General features: G+C 37.3%; 1 protein-coding gene across 5 annotated transcripts in view; it reads right to left on the reverse strand.

Annotated features, from left to right (window-relative positions):
* Positions 1-18,137, reverse strand: part of ADAMTS20 (ADAM metallopeptidase with thrombospondin type 1 motif 20) — a 101,529-nt gene that overhangs the window by 59,956 nt on the left and 23,436 nt on the right. For 4 of the 5 annotated variants that reach the window (XM_065627921.1, XM_065627923.1, XM_065627914.1 and 1 more), the window contains exons 5-11: positions 13,064-13,147; positions 12,232-12,356; positions 11,365-11,405; positions 10,943-11,048; positions 9,699-9,845; positions 8,960-9,101; positions 7,547-7,651 (exon numbers count right to left, since the gene is read on the reverse strand). In XM_065627921.1, the coding sequence (XP_065483993.1) occupies positions 7,547-7,651; positions 8,960-9,101; positions 9,699-9,845; positions 10,943-11,048; positions 11,365-11,405; positions 12,232-12,356; positions 13,064-13,147 (750 nt within the window). The remainder of the gene's footprint in view (positions 1-7,546; positions 7,652-8,959; positions 9,102-9,698; positions 9,846-10,942; positions 11,049-11,364; positions 11,406-12,231; positions 12,357-13,063; positions 13,148-18,137) is intronic. The other variant, XM_065627934.1, reaches the window with a different exon arrangement.

An 18,137-nucleotide genomic window follows, 5' to 3' on the forward strand; every position in this document is an offset into this window, starting at 1 on the left:
TTTGACTGATCAAGGCAATCCTTTCTTGGTCTGCATCCACATTCTCAGTTGTCCCTGTATTCCCCTCCTTATGTGGCTATAAAGGGACTAGGATGAAATCTTAATTCACTTGATAGCTATTCCAGATATTTTTAGAGACACTAGCTCAATCCATACAATATGCCTACAGTGAATAGAAGCAATGAATATTTCTCTCATACACACACAAGGCACATGCTTTCCAATCAAACTGGTTTTTGTATCATGTGAAGCCCTTGCTGTTAAATAGCTTTTTCCAGACTTTTCTAACACTTGTTTTTTCAGTGTTTATGTAGCAAACCACCATTACGTAAAACACAAGTTTGGGTCAGAATCACATGGCTACCTCCTACCTCCCCCTTCCAATGTACAAGGAATCAACGGAATACAGGCATATTTGTATACAGCTCCAGAATCCATTAAGGATCAGATTGACACCCTTTCAGGTGTCTCAAAAAATAATTATAAAAAGAGACACTTTATTGGGTATTTTTGCTGTCATCTTAATAGCAAAAAAGACTTGTTCTGAGAATGCCACTCCTAGAAGATAGATGGTTTCACCAAGTGTTCTTCTTTGGAGGTGGGTTTTTTGACTCAGATGTGTATCACCAACTCCAGCAGGTGACTTACCATTATTGGAGTATCATGTAAACTACACTGCTAAAAACTGCATCACTTCATTATACAGAAACCATGATTCTGAGTCGGGTGTAAGCTGGAGATGGATATGTGTCAAGAGTTTCAATATCAGTTGGCTTGTAACCAGTTTGATTACACACAATAGTGTAGATATTTCTTTTACATAATACTACTAGCTTACTACTCCTTTTAATCACACTCCTCCATAAAATCACATTCCGTATTTTCTGTGAATGACATTTACTGCACTCTGAAAATTGGTGCCCTGTAGATTTAGAATTATGAACAGATGCAGTGAATCTAGGGATTCTACCTGCTAGCACTATGTTGTGTTTTGTTTTGGTGGTTTTTGTTTGTTTCACAGAATCACAGAATGTTAGGCATTGGAAGAGACCTCAAAAGACCATCTAGTCCAACCCCCCCGCCGGAGCAGGAACACCTAGATGAGGCTACATAGGAAAGTGTCCAGAGGGGTTTTGAATGTCTCCTGAGAAGGAAACTCCACAACCTCCCTGGGCAGCCTGTTCCAGTGTTCTGTCACCCTCGCTGAGAAGAAGTTTCTTCTCATATTTAAGTGGAACCTTCTATGTTCCAGCTTGTATCCATTGCCCCTTGTCCTGTCATTGGTTGTCACCGAGAAGAGCCTGGCTCCATCCTCATGACACTCACCCTTTACATATTTCTAAACATTAATGAGGTCACCCCTCAGTCTCCTCTGCTCCAAGCTAAAGAGACCCAGCTCCTTCAGCCTTTCCTCACAAGGGAGATGCTCCACTCCCTTAATCATCTTTGTTGCCCTGCGCTGGACTCTCTCCAGCAGTTCCCTGTCCTTCTTGAACTGAGGGGCCCAGAACTGGACACAATATTCCAGATGTGGTCTCACCAGGGCAGAGTAGAGGAGGAGGAAAACCTCTCTCGACCTACTAACCACCCCCCTTCTAATACACCCCAAGATGCCATTGGCCTTCCTGGCCACAAGGGCACAGTGCTGGCTCATGGTCATCCTGCTGTCCACCAGGACCCCCAGGTCCCTTTCCCCTATGCTGCTCTCTAATAGGTTGTTTCCCAACTTATACTGGAACCTGGGGTTGTTCCTGCCCAGATGCAAGACTCTACACTTGCCCTTGTTATATTTCACTAAATTTTTCCCTGCCCAACTCTCCAGCCTGTCCAGGTCTCACTGGATGCCAGCACAGCCTTCTGGCATGTCAGCCACTCCTCCCAGCTTGGTGTCATCAGCAAACTTGCTGACAGTGCACTCAGTTCCCTCATCCAAGTCGTTGATGAATATATTGAATGGTACTGGTCCCAGTACTGACCCTTGAGGCACTCCACTAGACACAGGCCTCCAACCAGACTCTGTCCCATTGACCACGACTCTCTGGCTTCTTTCCTTCAGCCAGTTCACAGTCCACCTCACTACCAAATTGTCCAGACCACACTTCCTCAATTTAGCAGTGAAGATGCTGTGGGAAACTGTGTCAAATGCTTTACTGAAATCAAGACAGACCACATCCAACGTTTTGCCATCATCAATCCACCTTGTTATGTTCTCATAAAAGGCTATGAGGTCGGTTAAGCATGACTTGACATGGCGAAGCCATGTTGACTGCCCCTAATGACCCTCTTATCCTTGATATACCTTGAGATGGCACCAAGGATAAGTTTTTCCATCACCTTTCCAGGGATGGAGGTGAGGCTGACCAGTCTATAGTTACCCAGGTCCTCCTTCTTGCCCTTTTTGAAGACTGGAGTGACATTTGCTTTCCTCCAGTCGTCAGGCACCTCTCTGGTTTCCCACAACTTAGCAAAGATGATGGAGAGTGACTTCAGCAATGACTTCAGCAATGACTTCAGCCAGCTCCCTCAGCACCCGCGGGTGCATCCCATCTGGACCCATGGATTTATGGATGTCCAGATTGATTAATTGCTCCCTAACCCAATCCTCATCAACTAAGGCAAACTCCTCTATTGTCCTGCCTTCCTCTGGGGCCTCAGGGGTACGGGGCTCCTCAGGACAGCCTCCGGCAGAGTAGACAGAGACAAAGAAGGCATTAAGTAACTCTGCCTTCTCTTGTATCTTCTGTCACCAGGGCACCCACCTCATTCATCAGTGGGCCTACATTGACTCTAGTGATAGTTTTATCTGCCACAGTTTGCTTGTTTGTTTGTTTAAATCTGAACAAAGATATGCAACATGCCAAAACCCGAATCACTCTCCAAACTCACATTTTTTTGGAATTTCAGAAAGAAAGGGAAAAAACAAAACAAAACACCAAACTTCCTGTGCTCAAGGTGAGGAGAAATCTTTTGTTCTATCCCACAGAATAAATACAAGTACATTCCTTAATACAGAAACACTTGAATAGTCACCCCCCAAATATAAAGTAAACTGGTAGTAAAAGAAAGCAAGCAATTGAAAACATAATCCGAACAGATAATACCAAGAGCCTGCTGGTCTGCAGAAATTTCAAAGCACAAAGAAATTTCTGACTAGAATGAAACAAGTAAGTCTAAGAGGAAGCAGAGCGAAAAGATCTACTTTAAGTCATTCACATTTCCTAAACCTCCAGCAAATTAGCTCCTACCTGGAATATGATGGCAACAAAAGTTATGACAGTTAAGAGAAGGAAACCAGGCCAATTAAAGCATTCCAGTTTCTGTCTTAATAGAAAGTCAGTCTCATATGCCTTGTAATACAGAGGGCTCTCCTCTGGTATCTTGGTCCTCAACGCAGTATATAAATCCTTACTGTGATTTATTCTGCTTTTAATTTGTTGTCCTGGTTCTGTTAAAAACAAGTTTCTCTTTTAGTGAACTTCCCTGTCGGCTAAAGTCTTCTTACTAACTGCAGTTTTCCTGAAAGTTAGGTATGTGTTTTGGTAGACATAGCAATGGAATGCAAGGTCATTGATAATGATGCATCCCGCAAGACGTGCAAGCAGGAGGTGAACTGAAAATTGACCAACTAAAGTATTCCGTCCCATTCACGTGATACTTCATATAAAAGTGGGGGATCACGAGGATCTCGTCCCTTTTCCTTATGGCCGACATTGGGAGAGGACCTTGCGAGTTGTCCCTGTGAACTGAGGCCTAGTGACAGACTGAATCCAGCTCCGGTTGGCTGCAGAGTCCAGTCCAGGACTTCGGGTGCCGGCCCCACATCTGCCGGAGCACTTGGCGGGACTTTCAAGATTGGTTTTGTATATTTTGTATTATTTTCTCTATTTCTTGTTAGTAGCATTAGTAAAACATTTTTAATTTTTCCAACTCTCTTCTCTCTGTCCTTCTTTCCCTCCCAATCACCTGTCTTTAGTGGGAAGGGGGGAGAGGGAGGGGCTAAAGGGGGAAGAGGGGGGAGAGAGGGTTAACAATACATCTGCCACGGTTTTATTGTCACTCCGCAATCAAACCACGACATTTGTACATATAGTTTATACCAACATAACAAAAATTACAACTGTATATACAAAATTCATTGTGGCATTCAGTGAGCAGGCTACCTCCAACTAATCATACAGCATATTTCTTACCTCTGAAGATACTGTGATGGTAACTTCGATTACACACACAGATGAAAAAGCTCTAACCATTTTGATATTTTTCATGCCATTGTGCCTCATTACACAATTAAAAAACCCAAAACTTTCTAATAAAAACTTTATATTCTATTTATATGATATAATTGTATTTAGGAAGACAATCCAGGAATGTATACCTTTGTATTTAATAATACCTCTCACAAAAAAACACCAGAAACACTTTCAAGCAACGACTAATATAGCCCTACGGTGTGTAGAAATTCACCACTGTAAAACTAGCAAATATTTACATATGGCATGTCTAGATATGTTCACTATCATTTTGTCTCTGAAGAACCAATCAGACCAAAGAATTTAAAGGCTGCAGCCTCTGCTTCAGTGAAGGTCTGTGTGATGTAATTAATAGAAGAGCTGGTAGAAGCTTAGACTTCCTATGGATCTTTTTGAAGCCAAACAAGCAAACAAAAAGCACCTGAAGTGGTGAGACACAACGTGAATATCAATGGAGTCAGAAACTGTTCTCATACATGGCAGAATTGCTACCTATGGGCTACTGTCAGACTTAAGCACTCAGAATGTATAAAAAGAGGATGCAGAGAGAAATTTTCAGATACTTCAGCAGAAGCCCAACAAGCAAATATGATTCATTTTTGCAGGTAACTCTAAGATGAACAAAGTACAGTTTGTGATCAGACCAAATAAATTTGACTAGAGAGTAAATTACTGTAAAAGTGAAAGTTTTCCATTTTAGTAATATTAATTCTAGATAGTAATATTAACTGTACAGAATTAATACAGGGAATGGTCTAAGTCCCAAGAAAATATTTTCTTTGTTCTCTACGACATTGAAATGTTAGGCTATATATTCCCTTTAATGTTATAAGAAGATGCTACTCACACTTACCAGTAGTATTACATATATTAAAAAGTCACTGAGGTCTCCTGGTGTGTGCACTATTAGACATACAAAATGCAATTCTCTTTCAAAATACATGGATGCTGATGGATTGCATGTGGCAAGATATTCCATTAGGAAGTGTAGGCACTTGGAAAAAAGCTGTTTGCTCATTCACTTGTGAGTCTACAATATTATATCTTCTCATATTTTGAGGAAAAACAGATACAAGGACTGCTAGAGCAATGCATAGAGCAAGATCCACTAATTGGACACATAGTCTAAGGAAAAACTAAAGATTACCATGAAAATAAACTCATGTGTCAAATCTAAGCTTAAATGTTGATACTAAAATTGCAAATGCCATAAATGGATCTTTCCTGTATTCAACACAGCAAAAATGCTTATAATTCCAAATATAAATGTATTTAGCATGCTGGTAAATATTAATTACAATAACTAGTCACCATGTCTGAATTCCATTATCATCATCAGAAACTCTCTCACTGAGCTTGAAAGGAGCTGTCCCCTTAGACAGAAACAGCTGACAATTTGTCTGCTTAATTGCTGTTCTTTCTTACATCTTTCAAAGGTAATGACTGTAATTAGCTTTTCACTTCTTAGAGAAAACTTGTATCACTCCGGTAATTGCATAAAATAAGTTTTTATATTCTTATATAAAAGAAATGCTCTGATGTTGGCAAATAAGAGTCAAGTCAATTGACTTAAAGTTTAGACATGAAGTTTATATAAAGATGAACTTCCTTTCTGATCGGTGACTGACTGTAAAAACAGGTTAAACCTTATAACTCCAGCTGCATGCATAGCATTTAATTGAGCAAAGCTTCCACTGCAACCTTCAAATAACTCTTCCTAATCTTGCAAGACAGAAAGAAACCATTTGAGATAGTCTACCCACTAAACTGTTATCCATTAAGAGAGTATTTTCAAATTCCTCACTACTACTGTCTTACCAAATATAGAAAAAGAAAAAAGCCATATATAAAGATTAAAAGTTACCAGAGAAGATTTAGTAATAACTGAGTGAAATTTTAGTAATAACTGAGTGAAATATAGCAGCCTGTTAAACAGAAACTAGACCTCATATTTTTTTAATCATCTTTGAACCTATAAAACTATAAAAAGATAAAAAATTAATATTGCAGTCACAGCCCCTGAAGCTCCCAAAGCACACTACTATTAAAAGTGGCTCAACATAATAAACCTGCCATACTTGAGCCAATCATTGTCATATCAGAGCATGTCAAAAAATCTCTGAAATATTTATTCTCTCAACGCCCTGACAGGTAGAAAAATACTTGTATCTGCTGATGGTGAACTGAGACGTGAGAAGCCAAAGATGAGATCAGCAAAGAACTCAAGCACCTTATTTCTGTTCATTTCCCAAACTGCATACAAATCCAAAATGAAACCCCTCAAATCCTCACTAGTAATTCTGGATTCAACTAGCCTCTAGCACTTCTGTTTCTATCAAGGTTCTGTATGTGCCTTGACTATGCCTACTAATTAAATACTAATGACTTTTATGAACAGCCCAAGACAGGTTGTATCCTCAGAGGATACAGATCAAGATCTGCATTCAAAAGCAACCTGCCAAATGAGGAAGTAGTCAGCTGAGCCCTCATCCCCCAAACACTCTTTACCAAACAAACCCATGAGCAGGGTGTAGGAAGTTCAGCTTCCATTTCATGTGTCAAAGCATTCAATCCATACCTCAAACAGCCAAGTAGAATCTTCCACATTAGGGTATAAGTGAGAAAAGAGCTCCTGGCTTTTAGCACTGAACAGATCCAAGTATCCTGAATTTTGTTAAAATAAGCGAGACAGAACATCAGTGCTAGTTATGTGTGGTTAAGACACTTACTGGAGTAGATAAAGAGATACCAATAGACGCTTTCATACTTTATCTGAAACAGATACAATGTACAAATATCTACCGGAACCAGGATTCTAATCCAAAGAGTCCCTCTTTCCAAAGAAGTATATTCCTATATCTAAGTCAGTCATACTTAATTCAGTTTGGTTCAGTGAAAGAGCCTCAATAAGACAAACTGGGGGAAACACACTTTTGGGATGTTTTGTTTCCAGGAAATTAATCTTTGGAACACTACTAATGAGGCAAAAAACAACTTGTTATGAACGATCTGAAGTTTTCAAACAAAATGGAAGATGGAAACTTTCCCTTGAGGCCTTCCACCTATTTTTAACCAACATGTCATCTGTAAGCTTTTATCAGTACACTGAACAGACAACCTATGTTATTTCACAACATTACAGGACTAAGAGAAACTGCAGGTAAAGTCAGGTAGATACTGTTCACACAATCAGTATGCCACAGGGGCAGTACTGCCACTACAGCAAGCACTGATCTTTCTTATCTACATCAATGATTTTGCTGTGTGCAAGTACTGAGAAACACATGAAGGCTTACCATTCCCACGCCACAAACTGTTCCATCCGCCAAAGGCATGTGCTGAGTACGGCAACCCTTGTGAACACCTTCTGTGCTTGTGCACCATAAGCGTTTGCATTGTTTCTAAAAAGAAAATAAGATTACCTGTGTTGTACCTGTAACACCGTTTTTTACATTAGTTGGTAGATTTGTATTTTCTCACACTATGCACTATACAAGTGCAGTGTTTGCTATTAGTACTACAATTTTTCACAGATAAAACCCAACAAAAAAAAAATTTGCATAAGGCCAGGCAGGAATATGGAATATTTGCAACTGATCTCATTAGAAGTAACAGATAACTTCATTTTCTAATTCAGTAGACAGTTTAATAAAAAAAGCACGTAAGAGATTATGGCTGATACTATGTAGCACAGTTTGAGTACAATCCCTAGATAAAGACACTAACTGGAATTATTTTTAAAAATACACTGACTAGAAAATTAAGAAGAAAGCCTCCTTTTCAAATTGTTACAAGACTCTTAATTGACAAATAACCTTTGTGGATTACAAAATTTACGAAACAGTCTTCAGTAACACCATCTTCAGGTCTTTGAATCCCCTTTTACTTTTCTATAATATTCCCATAAAGTCTGACTCTTCCTAAACTACACATTACCTCACCAACAGCTTCACCTAATTCAGTCTGAATATGATCTTAAATTCTCTCCTTTAAACAGCTCCAACAAGCAGTGCAATGCCAGCAGAGTTATTTGAGAAGTTGGTCCAAAATTTAACTGTGTGACATCTCAACAGTAATGAATGAAGGCATAATGTTGTATTTCTATTTATTTTACATTGCACTGTTCACATTAAGTTTTCAACATACAAGTTTATTAATCTATTCAAGTTGTCGTTCCAGATCCTAATTTTGCTTTAAAGAAGTTTTTGGGTTAGTATAAAAAACATACTCTCTAACAGGTATGAAAATATTTTCTGACTGACCAAGTAGAGAGAATCTACGCTTTGGACTTTATTATATTATAGATTTTTAAAAAGCACTAAAAGGGGCAGGTAAGAAAGACCTGTTAATGTCAGATAGGAGTTATAATGTGAAAACATTTGTAAAAAGTGTTGAAATAATTCCATTCCAGTAATTGCAGGAAGCCTTAATTTATGCAGTTTTAGATCTTTTAAGGAAATTATAATCACATTCAGAGATGTGCAAATCAAAACAAATTAATCTTACTTTCTAGTTCTATTTTTCTAGCATATGGATCTGCAAATGCTCTCCACTGAACTCTTTCCCCTTCAACAAAACAGAACCTCAATTTTGACATGTTTCAGGATAAAATTCTTCAGAAACCAGAAGTCCTGACATTTCATTTCTAACCTATGTTTTAGTGATTTTTTAGTACGAATTGAGCATGACTCTGTGCGATGTTCACTCACCAGGTACGGGCACACTTGTGACCCAAGACCAAACATAAGTTCACACTGCTTGTTCACATCATACATCGACCCAGGCAGCTGAGAGGAGAGATCATATATTCTTCCACTAGGTTTGTCTAGGAGACATTCACCATAACCAGTACTGTTGTAAGAACAGGAACAAAATGTGAATAAATTGCTCCTAATTAATTCATTGGGAGCCTACTCGCACAACACTTACACATGTATATCTCAGTAGAGTTCAAGGTTTGCATGCCTACCTGCCTATATAATGACTTTAGTTGAAAATAAAATAAACCAGGTCACTTGATTTTTCTTTATTGGATTTTGCATTTTATAGAACAAAGCAAGCTTAAGGAGTTCTTTTGCTTTCACTTTCTTAGAGGAAAAAAAGTATGGTATTGTCTAAAATATACCTACCATTTATGTTTTATATAAAAACTTCCTAAAATAAAGTGTGCCTATTCCGACCTACTAAAATCATACTAAAGAGTTTTTCAATAAACACCACCACTATATTAAAAAAAAAAATCTTCTTAGCTTTATATATTGAGTGCAACTTTAACAAAGCCATGAATCATCCAAAGAATTAAACACGTATGTTTTCCTGGAGGACTGAGACCCTACAATTCAGTGGTTAAATCTAACACCACCACAAAACTGGTATTTAAGCAATACTTCTTCTCAGAAAGACATGAAATAGAAAAAAAAAAATACATAGCATTTTATTGATACTTACTCAAGAAATTCAGTGATATATTTTTGGCTGCATTTTGACCAGGTCCATGGACTTGTGTGATAATTTAAAGTTGGAGCCATCACGTGATACTGATGTTTAATTCCAGCTTCTTTACATTTAAAACTGTCATCATGAGGCACATTAAATCTAAAAAGCAAAACAGAAAAACTCCAAAACAAATTCAGCAATAATTCATTGAGACTCTCTTTGTTGTAGCAGCAAATGCTTGAGTTTGGAGTTTTAAAACTTCTTTAAACTTAACAGGACTCATGTAGTATGACTCCCTGACATTATGGCAATGGATATCTCAAAAAATGTCTTACAAAATTCTCTTCTTAACCAAAATGCTCCTAATTATATAATGTTGGGCACAGTAAGAATTTTACAATTATGTAGTTCTTTAGCTTACCAGAAAAATTCCAGTTTTGGGGACTATGACGCTTTAAATGAACAACCCATCTCCTCAATTGAATATACTGTCTACCCCGAGACTGTCCATAACTTATCATCCCGATATTCCCATCACAACTCTTTCTATTCAGTAACAAAAACAAACTACAGATCACACCAATATTTACACAACTAGCACATTGTCTTATATCTAGGTATAAGTACCATGAAAAATGGTATACATCTAAATGAACTTCCAGCCACATGAAAATCAACAAGCTAACTACTGAGCTCTGTAACGTCGTTACCTACGCTGTGACATGCCTCATGGAGCTAGAGTATAGCACCTTTCTGCCATCACTGATGAGGTATGCTTCATAAAATAAAATGCTGTCATCTCCTCTTATTTTTCTGTGTAAAGTATTTCTCTTTGTGTTACTCTATTGTGTTCTGAAATGATCAAACAAAAGGAAGAATATTTCTGTGTTATATTAACAATTGTCTTTTCTTAAAGGTATATTCCTATCAGGACTAGAATGCAGTTGGAGTTAACAGGACTATGTTGCACATCTAAGGTATCTGTCCCAGTGTCCCAACCAGTTCATATGACAAAAGGACAGAATACAACGGTATGGCCAGTATTTCCCATAATTAAGGATACCAACCAGGCTGTAAAATTCACAATTTCTCTAACTCTAGGTGGTGGGCAGAGCTGGCTCACTGCAAGGGGCAAAAATAATGACTCCTCTATAAGGACATAGCAGAACTCTTAGAAACATGGAACCAATGACTGGAAATTGGTCATATTCAAAGAAAAATAAAAAACATTTACCTTCTGGGAAATAGGTACTTACACATGTCCAAGCTCATGGGCTATAGTAAAGGCAGCACTCAATCCATTTTCTTCGCTTATAGAACAGCTGCGTAGTGGGTCACACATTGTACCTAGCTCTGCTAAACCTGCAAAATTAAATCCTTATATAAAAGCTTAACAGAATAAATCTTCCTGTAGAAGGGGTGACTCTATAAACTAATACTATGGCACCTGAGTTGAAAGTCATGCCTCAACTATGCAGCAAATTTCCACAAAACTAACAACGACCTGGCACTGCAGTATGGTAGAATAGCACTGAGAAGCTGATTTTTTTTGTCCATGTGACTTAAATTTTGCACCTGTTTTCTGATTTATTCTTAACCAATTTTTCTCCCTCCAGTGAAATTCTCTTACAGATCTTCTGTCATAAAAATCATACTGATTAAAAAAAGTATAACTCACCAAGAGTATCACACTTCTCTCTAGCTCTGCAGATATCTTCCCTTGAAAGAAAGGATTTATTCAAAATTATTACACTAAATAAAAATAACTATTTTAAAGTATTTCATTGTTGCTATATTAATTACAGCAATTGAAAATCTGATTCTCAATTTTTAATCTTACAGTCCATTCAAACAATTTGCATTCCAGTGAAAGGAGTAATTTAAATTCAACAGACTAAGCTCACAGTATTGCTTTCTATATAGCTTGCAAAGAATGAAATTCAAATGCTATGTTATTTCTCTACAATGCAGAAGGTAGATCGAGCATGACATGCTGCTGAAAAACTTGCAGATCACAATATACTTGAAACTACCTTATGTAGTAGATGATCTGCCAAAACAACATAAAATTCAGGAATTTATATCAAACAGTTTGAATTGCTGGAGTGTGTCCAACTTGAGTACGATGGGAAAAAAATAATGAAAGGGAACCGCAAAAGAGAAAATATATATTTCAGTGAATGAACATTAGAATCTTCAGTGAGGCAACAGGTGTACAGGAAGAATATATACTAATATTTAAACGTTTTCTATGTGTAAGCTTTTGGAAGTTCTAATTACATCTGGACTATCAGGAGCTGAACTTCACTGCATACTTCAGCTTACTCCCTTATGCAGAAGACCCCATCCCTGTCACGTATATGTACGATGGTTAAAGACTTTGTTTCCTTATAACGGTTTCAGGTCTAAGTAATTTCCATCATCTCTAGTGAAAGGTTTATCAGATGGTTAGCTACCAACACAGCATGATATTAAAAAAAATAAAAATAAATTGAAGCATTTGTCTCACCTAACTGAGTAATTACAGCTATTTCAGATACTCTACCTAGTGATAAGAACAGCAGTATCATGATGAGAAGGATGAGCATCATCCAAAGTGTTTTGTGCTTGCTGCCATAAGCAAAAATTACGAAGAGTGGTAGCTGCATTAAAAGTGATAGCTGGTCCTTCCTAAGCAAGAAATGGGGGGTGAAAAAAAAAAAGTTTAATATTCTTGCACTTGCACTTATTACTTTGTCATTTGTGCCCCTAATCTGCAAAACAACGACTGTGCATAGAAAGGAAGTCAGCAGGACTCCTCACTCATAAGAGTTCACTCACACAGATTTGTTTGTAGGATCAAATCTTATTTAGCTACAAGTTATCAGTCATGAGAATCCATTATTTTAATCACTGTATGGGAACATGAACCACATATTAAATTTATAAAAAAATAGAGTGACAAGACATTTATGACAGACACATGTATTTGAAAAGTGTATACTTCTTACAATCTTAAAATATTAGAGCTGTTAGGGCTGAAAACCCTCCATGAAAACCCTCTATAAAAGCTGTCATTTTCTTGTCATGTTTCCCTGTCATGTTTCCATTACTATAACCACACTATAGGTAGTTATGCCATAAGCTTTGATATAGTCCACTTAGGTCAACAGGAAAGGCTAATAGAGACATGGGGAAATGTAGGCATTAAATAAAGGCTCTGCAGTTAACCTCACATTTGTCCTTCAGTGTCCTATTAAAAAAAAAAACTATATATATAGTTCAAGGAAATATTTTGTATTTAAAACTAAAATATTTTAAACTTCGGGATTACAAGAAAAATTCATTTATTTTGTTTCTTCTATTAAAAATAAATTTTTAATATTTATTTTTCCTACCTGTTCATTGTGAATTACTATTAATTTTACAATAACTATATTTATAAGATTTCCAATACTCGAATCTTTATAGATTGCTGCAACCTAAAGAGAAAAAAGGCAGAAGATTAGACTATTAAATTCATCTGATAAACTGTATCTCTTTGTCATACAAGCAAGTTATCAAAGAAAAACAAGTTGCTACACAACAGATGTGTCATGCATCCATCTGTACCCCTCTACCCAAGGATATGGTGACAAATCCAAAACAGTTGCCCAGTTTTTAAACTAAATCGCTACCTCAAAGTAGCTCATGTTTACTATACACAAAAAGATCAGAACATGTACATGCACTGTTTTCCAATACTAATCTCCACATAAAAAGGTAACTATCCTAAAAATAGACCTCTTAAATGCAAAAAACGCAATTTTTTAATATCTGAATAGCTATAATTTTATATTCATTTCCAAATGCTTAGACACCATGTTGAAGTGCTAGGGTAAAAGTATACTTATACACCGTAAAACATATAGTTTATTAATAAAATATTGAAGAAAGAACAAAAGTAATATCACTGTGACTGTCATAGACATAAGCTGATTTATGCAGAAAACTTGTAGAATCTATACCTAAAATATTAGAGGGTTTTCAATTTTGAACCAGTAAGATTTTGCCCTTGCTTTTAATGGAAGCTGGACTGAGTTGTAAACCTGTATGGAGCCTATCTGACACATACAAAGGTTTCTTTCCTCATTCATAAAATTTGTATTTACATACCCAACAGGCATTTTTATATATTAATATAGTCTTGCAGCCAGATCATAAAAATCATGAATCAATTCCATATACCAAAGCGAACCATTTTGAAATTTTATTCTTCATAAAAGCAGTAAAAAAGTTTATTCCTTCTCAATATTGGCTTTAGACGTCCTATCCATATGGATTCTACATTTGGCTTAAAGCAAGTGTTGAATGACAACCTTATCTATAATACACAAGAGTTTCCACCAAACACAGTACTGGCTTTCGTTCCTCCTGGCTTGTGCTCAGGGTGCAAGGCTACAAAAGTAATAGATAAGGAACTGATTCAGCTGCAAAATAATGTATTTTTTTTTTCTTTTTTTAAAATCATGTTATCTTGATCAATGTGATCTCATTCCTGGTGCAACCTCTCTGACACAAGTGTTGACAGGGGAAAAGCTGCAGAAGAACAGACTTCTTTCAAAAGTAGCCTACACATGAACTGGCTGAAGTTGCTTGTGGAAAGTGGAGCCTTGCTGTGTGTGAACCCTGTGTACCTGAGGCCAAGTAATTCTACTAAAAGCTGGAACTGACAGAGCACTGGCTCCCACTGACTCATACCCTGCCTTTCTCTCAGCTGGAGAGAGCACAATGCACAGCATTGTCCTTCATTCTTTTGATGATACAGAAGCTGGAAATAGAGGATTTGATAAGGGCAGACAAGGAGCCTGAGTTTTAAAATCCATGTGGAGAACACATTTCAGAGCAACACAGCTATTATCTGCTTGCTTCCATATGGAATCCCTTCTTTGTTACTAACCAGCAAGCGTCCAATTATTCCAAGGTGGCAATAACAAGCATCTCTCAAGCACTCACTGAAGAGTTCTATTAGGCATAGACACTTTCAGAATACCTTTATCAAAGATCAGGTGCCTGTAAAGGCTAAAGTGCTATATAGGTAGAAGAGGTTACCCAAATTTGAATGGAATAAACTATCATTTTACTACTATCAAAACTATTTTTAGACCACCGCAAATTATCAAGCTCATGTGTTCTTATAGTTTGAGATCCACTTTGATAAACCTAGAGAGGATATTTGTGGATATTTATCTTCCCCATGAAACATCCAACAATGAAGGTTCGCTCCCGAAGGAACTGTCTTCTTAGAGTAACATGACACAATTATCACATTCATCTCAGCTCATATAACTAACAGTAAGCGAGCTGTCTAAAATCCTTCAGCAGTCAATGGAGAAGAAAAGATGGAACTGTTGTGTAGACATGTCTATCTGAAGATACATATTTAGATATATGTATTTTCATTTAAGATATTAAGAAGCTATTTCATTTCTTCATCCCTTTACTGTGGAGGGAGACAAGATGTCTAATTTTCAGATGTAGGAGGCTAGGGGAGACTAATTCCAACCCAATTATTTCAAGTTTTATTTCTCTTTAGCAAAGAAGAAAGAAAAGACAGATTCATACAGCATTTCAAAATCATGTCAGAGAGGAATCCAAAATTATATCTGTGAGGATCTTTGGCTTACAAAGTAGTCTAGCTAATGTCTTGTTTTGGAACAGAAAGCTGCATTTCACTGGTTGTTAAATAAAGTGCACGTAGGTCAGAGATGGTGACACTTGACACAGTGGACAAAAACCATACAGGATTTGTCTGGTTCTACAAGGGTAGAATAGGCAAAGGGATTGAGAACTGGATGGGGGGGTTAACTGTGTTCAGCTAACACCAAATAATACCACCAGTGCCTAAACTCCAAGTATCAACCTTCAGTACAATATTACCCTCAATTTCTTAAAGGCCTCCTGTACCATAGTATGTGACAAGAAGATTCATTTCTGATCCTGGGCAATTAGAATGATCTGGGCAAGGAGTCCAAGCTGAAGCCTTCTTGGGATTAAAACTTGGCTTTTCTTTTTCTTGTTTATGGGTACTACTGTAGCTGATAGATGTTCCCTCATGTACATTAACAGTCCCTTGGAATAAAAATCTGTTACTGTAGTGCAAGTGTTGTCTACTGAGGTTATCTGCTAACAAAATCTGAAAACATATAGGAGGCAAAAAAAGCATCACAAAACCCAGAGTCAGATGTCTTCCTTCCTGCCTGTCAACACAATGAACATTTAAAATATTTGAGTAAAGGTATTTTTTCAAAGCCTGATACAAGTTACTCATACCTCAGAAGAGATGCATTAGACTGAGTAAGTATAAAAAGGGAGAAGAATATCTCATCACACACCTGAAAAGAACCTGCTACAGGTCTTTCAGCACCATATCTATGCACCATCTGAATTATCTACTGGCTATCGCTGGAGAACAGCTGAGACCTGAAATCATGTCTCTTAGATGCCCAAGGCCAGCAGTTCTTGCCAGAATCTGAAGCATACTTTCTCTCATACTGGAGACAGGTAAGCTCCAGCTAAATGTAAAAGTAACACTGCTCTCATTAACCCTACATTTGAGTCAAAGTATGGATCCTTTGACTCATGGGCACTTTCATGACTTCCAAACATTCAGTTATTTCTGTTGCTTTCAAAAGATCAAAGAGCAAGACTCTGTGCTAATAATGAGATGCCCTGACCAGTGAAATGAGGTGTATTCTGCAGTCTGGCTGAACACATGTGAAAAGATAAATCCTGAGAGTTGAAAACCACACACCATACTTGAAGATTTACCTAGGGAATTGTACAGGCTAAAATCATCAACTGAGACTTGAAATGATAGATCAATGCAGGGAAGTATAAAAGATCTGGAATATGAGCTTCTTATTTTTAGTGAAAAAAGGGGTAAGTACTTCTTCCTCCTGTATTCTAAGGATACCTCTTTTAATGGTCTCCTATCAGAAGCATTCATGAAAAAGGATGATGAAATGGGGTAGGAATTTGATAGAATACACCATTTCTTTACAATTTCCAGATCTACTTGCTTTACAGTGATCTAAATCCAGGCTTCACAAAAGTAGGAGGGAATAGCCAAGACAAAGGGAAATTAGTTTCAAGAGATTTCTCAGACTCTTGAAACCAGCATCCACACAGCAGAACAGTTCAGACCACACAATGAAGAAAGGAGAAAAAAAAATATATATAGAAATGAAGCTAGTTACCCTTCAGTGAAAGGATCATAGCTTTCATTTTCAAGAAATTCTCAAAGATTAAGTCAGATCTTGTCATCACCACAGCTGTGGCTGCCAGGTGACTGGAAACAACTTGGTTAGAACAAAGTTTAGTTTCTCTTGATAACCCTGTTGTCACTGTCTATTAAACCGGGACTGTGAATTGTGGTAAAATGCCCTATTTAGAAAAGGGGCTAGTAAACAAGCAAGTGTATCTAGAGGCTGGAAGATAAGTAAACAATATATTCAAATTGAGTTGGACTTCTTCAGCTCTTTTTTTCCTAAATATTTTAATACAAGACCTCTTTTCTTTTCCTCTTGTCTGTTACATACAACCATGATACCAAGACAATACAAACATTCATATCCCTTGAAAGAAACATGATATCACTTCTTAGCTCAAATATCTTTTGCAGGCTCCAATAATCTCTTATTTATTACTGTACTGTTGAAAGGATGTAAGATATCCAGGATCTGGGAGATTTCTCCTTCACCTCTTCCATTGTCATATCCTGATTCTGGCATGTATTAACTAAGACTCCAGAATTGTCTGAAGTCATGAGATAAAGAAGTCATCGCAGCAGTTATGTCACTGAGAGAATGAGAAAGAGCTGTGTTATTTCTTCCGGTTACTCCTGTTCTGCTCCATCATATTTCTGCACAAACTGTGCTTTCACCAGTGGAACATAATGCCAGCAGAGACTTCTCATGCAAGCTTGCCCAAGTACACCTACACACCTCAGAGTTACCTTTTTTTTTTCTTATGAGTTTTAGGTCGTCATCTGTCCCCTCATTCAAGTTCTCTTCAATCTGCCTACCATCCCTTAAGTTAACAAAGTAGAGGTTTCAAATGACCCGCTATTGTGCTCTAAAAGATGCAAAAAGAAAGAATACATTCCATTTAAAGGCTGAGCCATCCTGCCAGGAATGCCTGGGCTTTTTCTTATCTATAACCTGGGACTGAGATGATTGCAATGATATTTCTTTAATATTGCAATAGCTCAGTAAATGGTGACTTAGTCATCATCATCTACATCCTTTTGATGAAAATATGCACCAAGGCTATAATTGGATCATCAAATGCCATCATGTACAGCTCAGATGTCAAATCATCCTTCCTTTTAGTATCTGAAAGAAACTACCTGAAAAGATCATTTCACAAGGCACAGCCATAGGCAGGCTTCTCCAGACATTAGAAGCTACTCAAGAAAGATATGAGCATTGC

The sequence above is a fragment of the Caloenas nicobarica genome, chromosome 1, assembly GCF_036013445.1.
Source record: "Caloenas nicobarica isolate bCalNic1 chromosome 1, bCalNic1.hap1, whole genome shotgun sequence".
Lineage (NCBI taxonomy): Eukaryota > Metazoa > Chordata > Aves > Columbiformes > Columbidae > Caloenas > Caloenas nicobarica.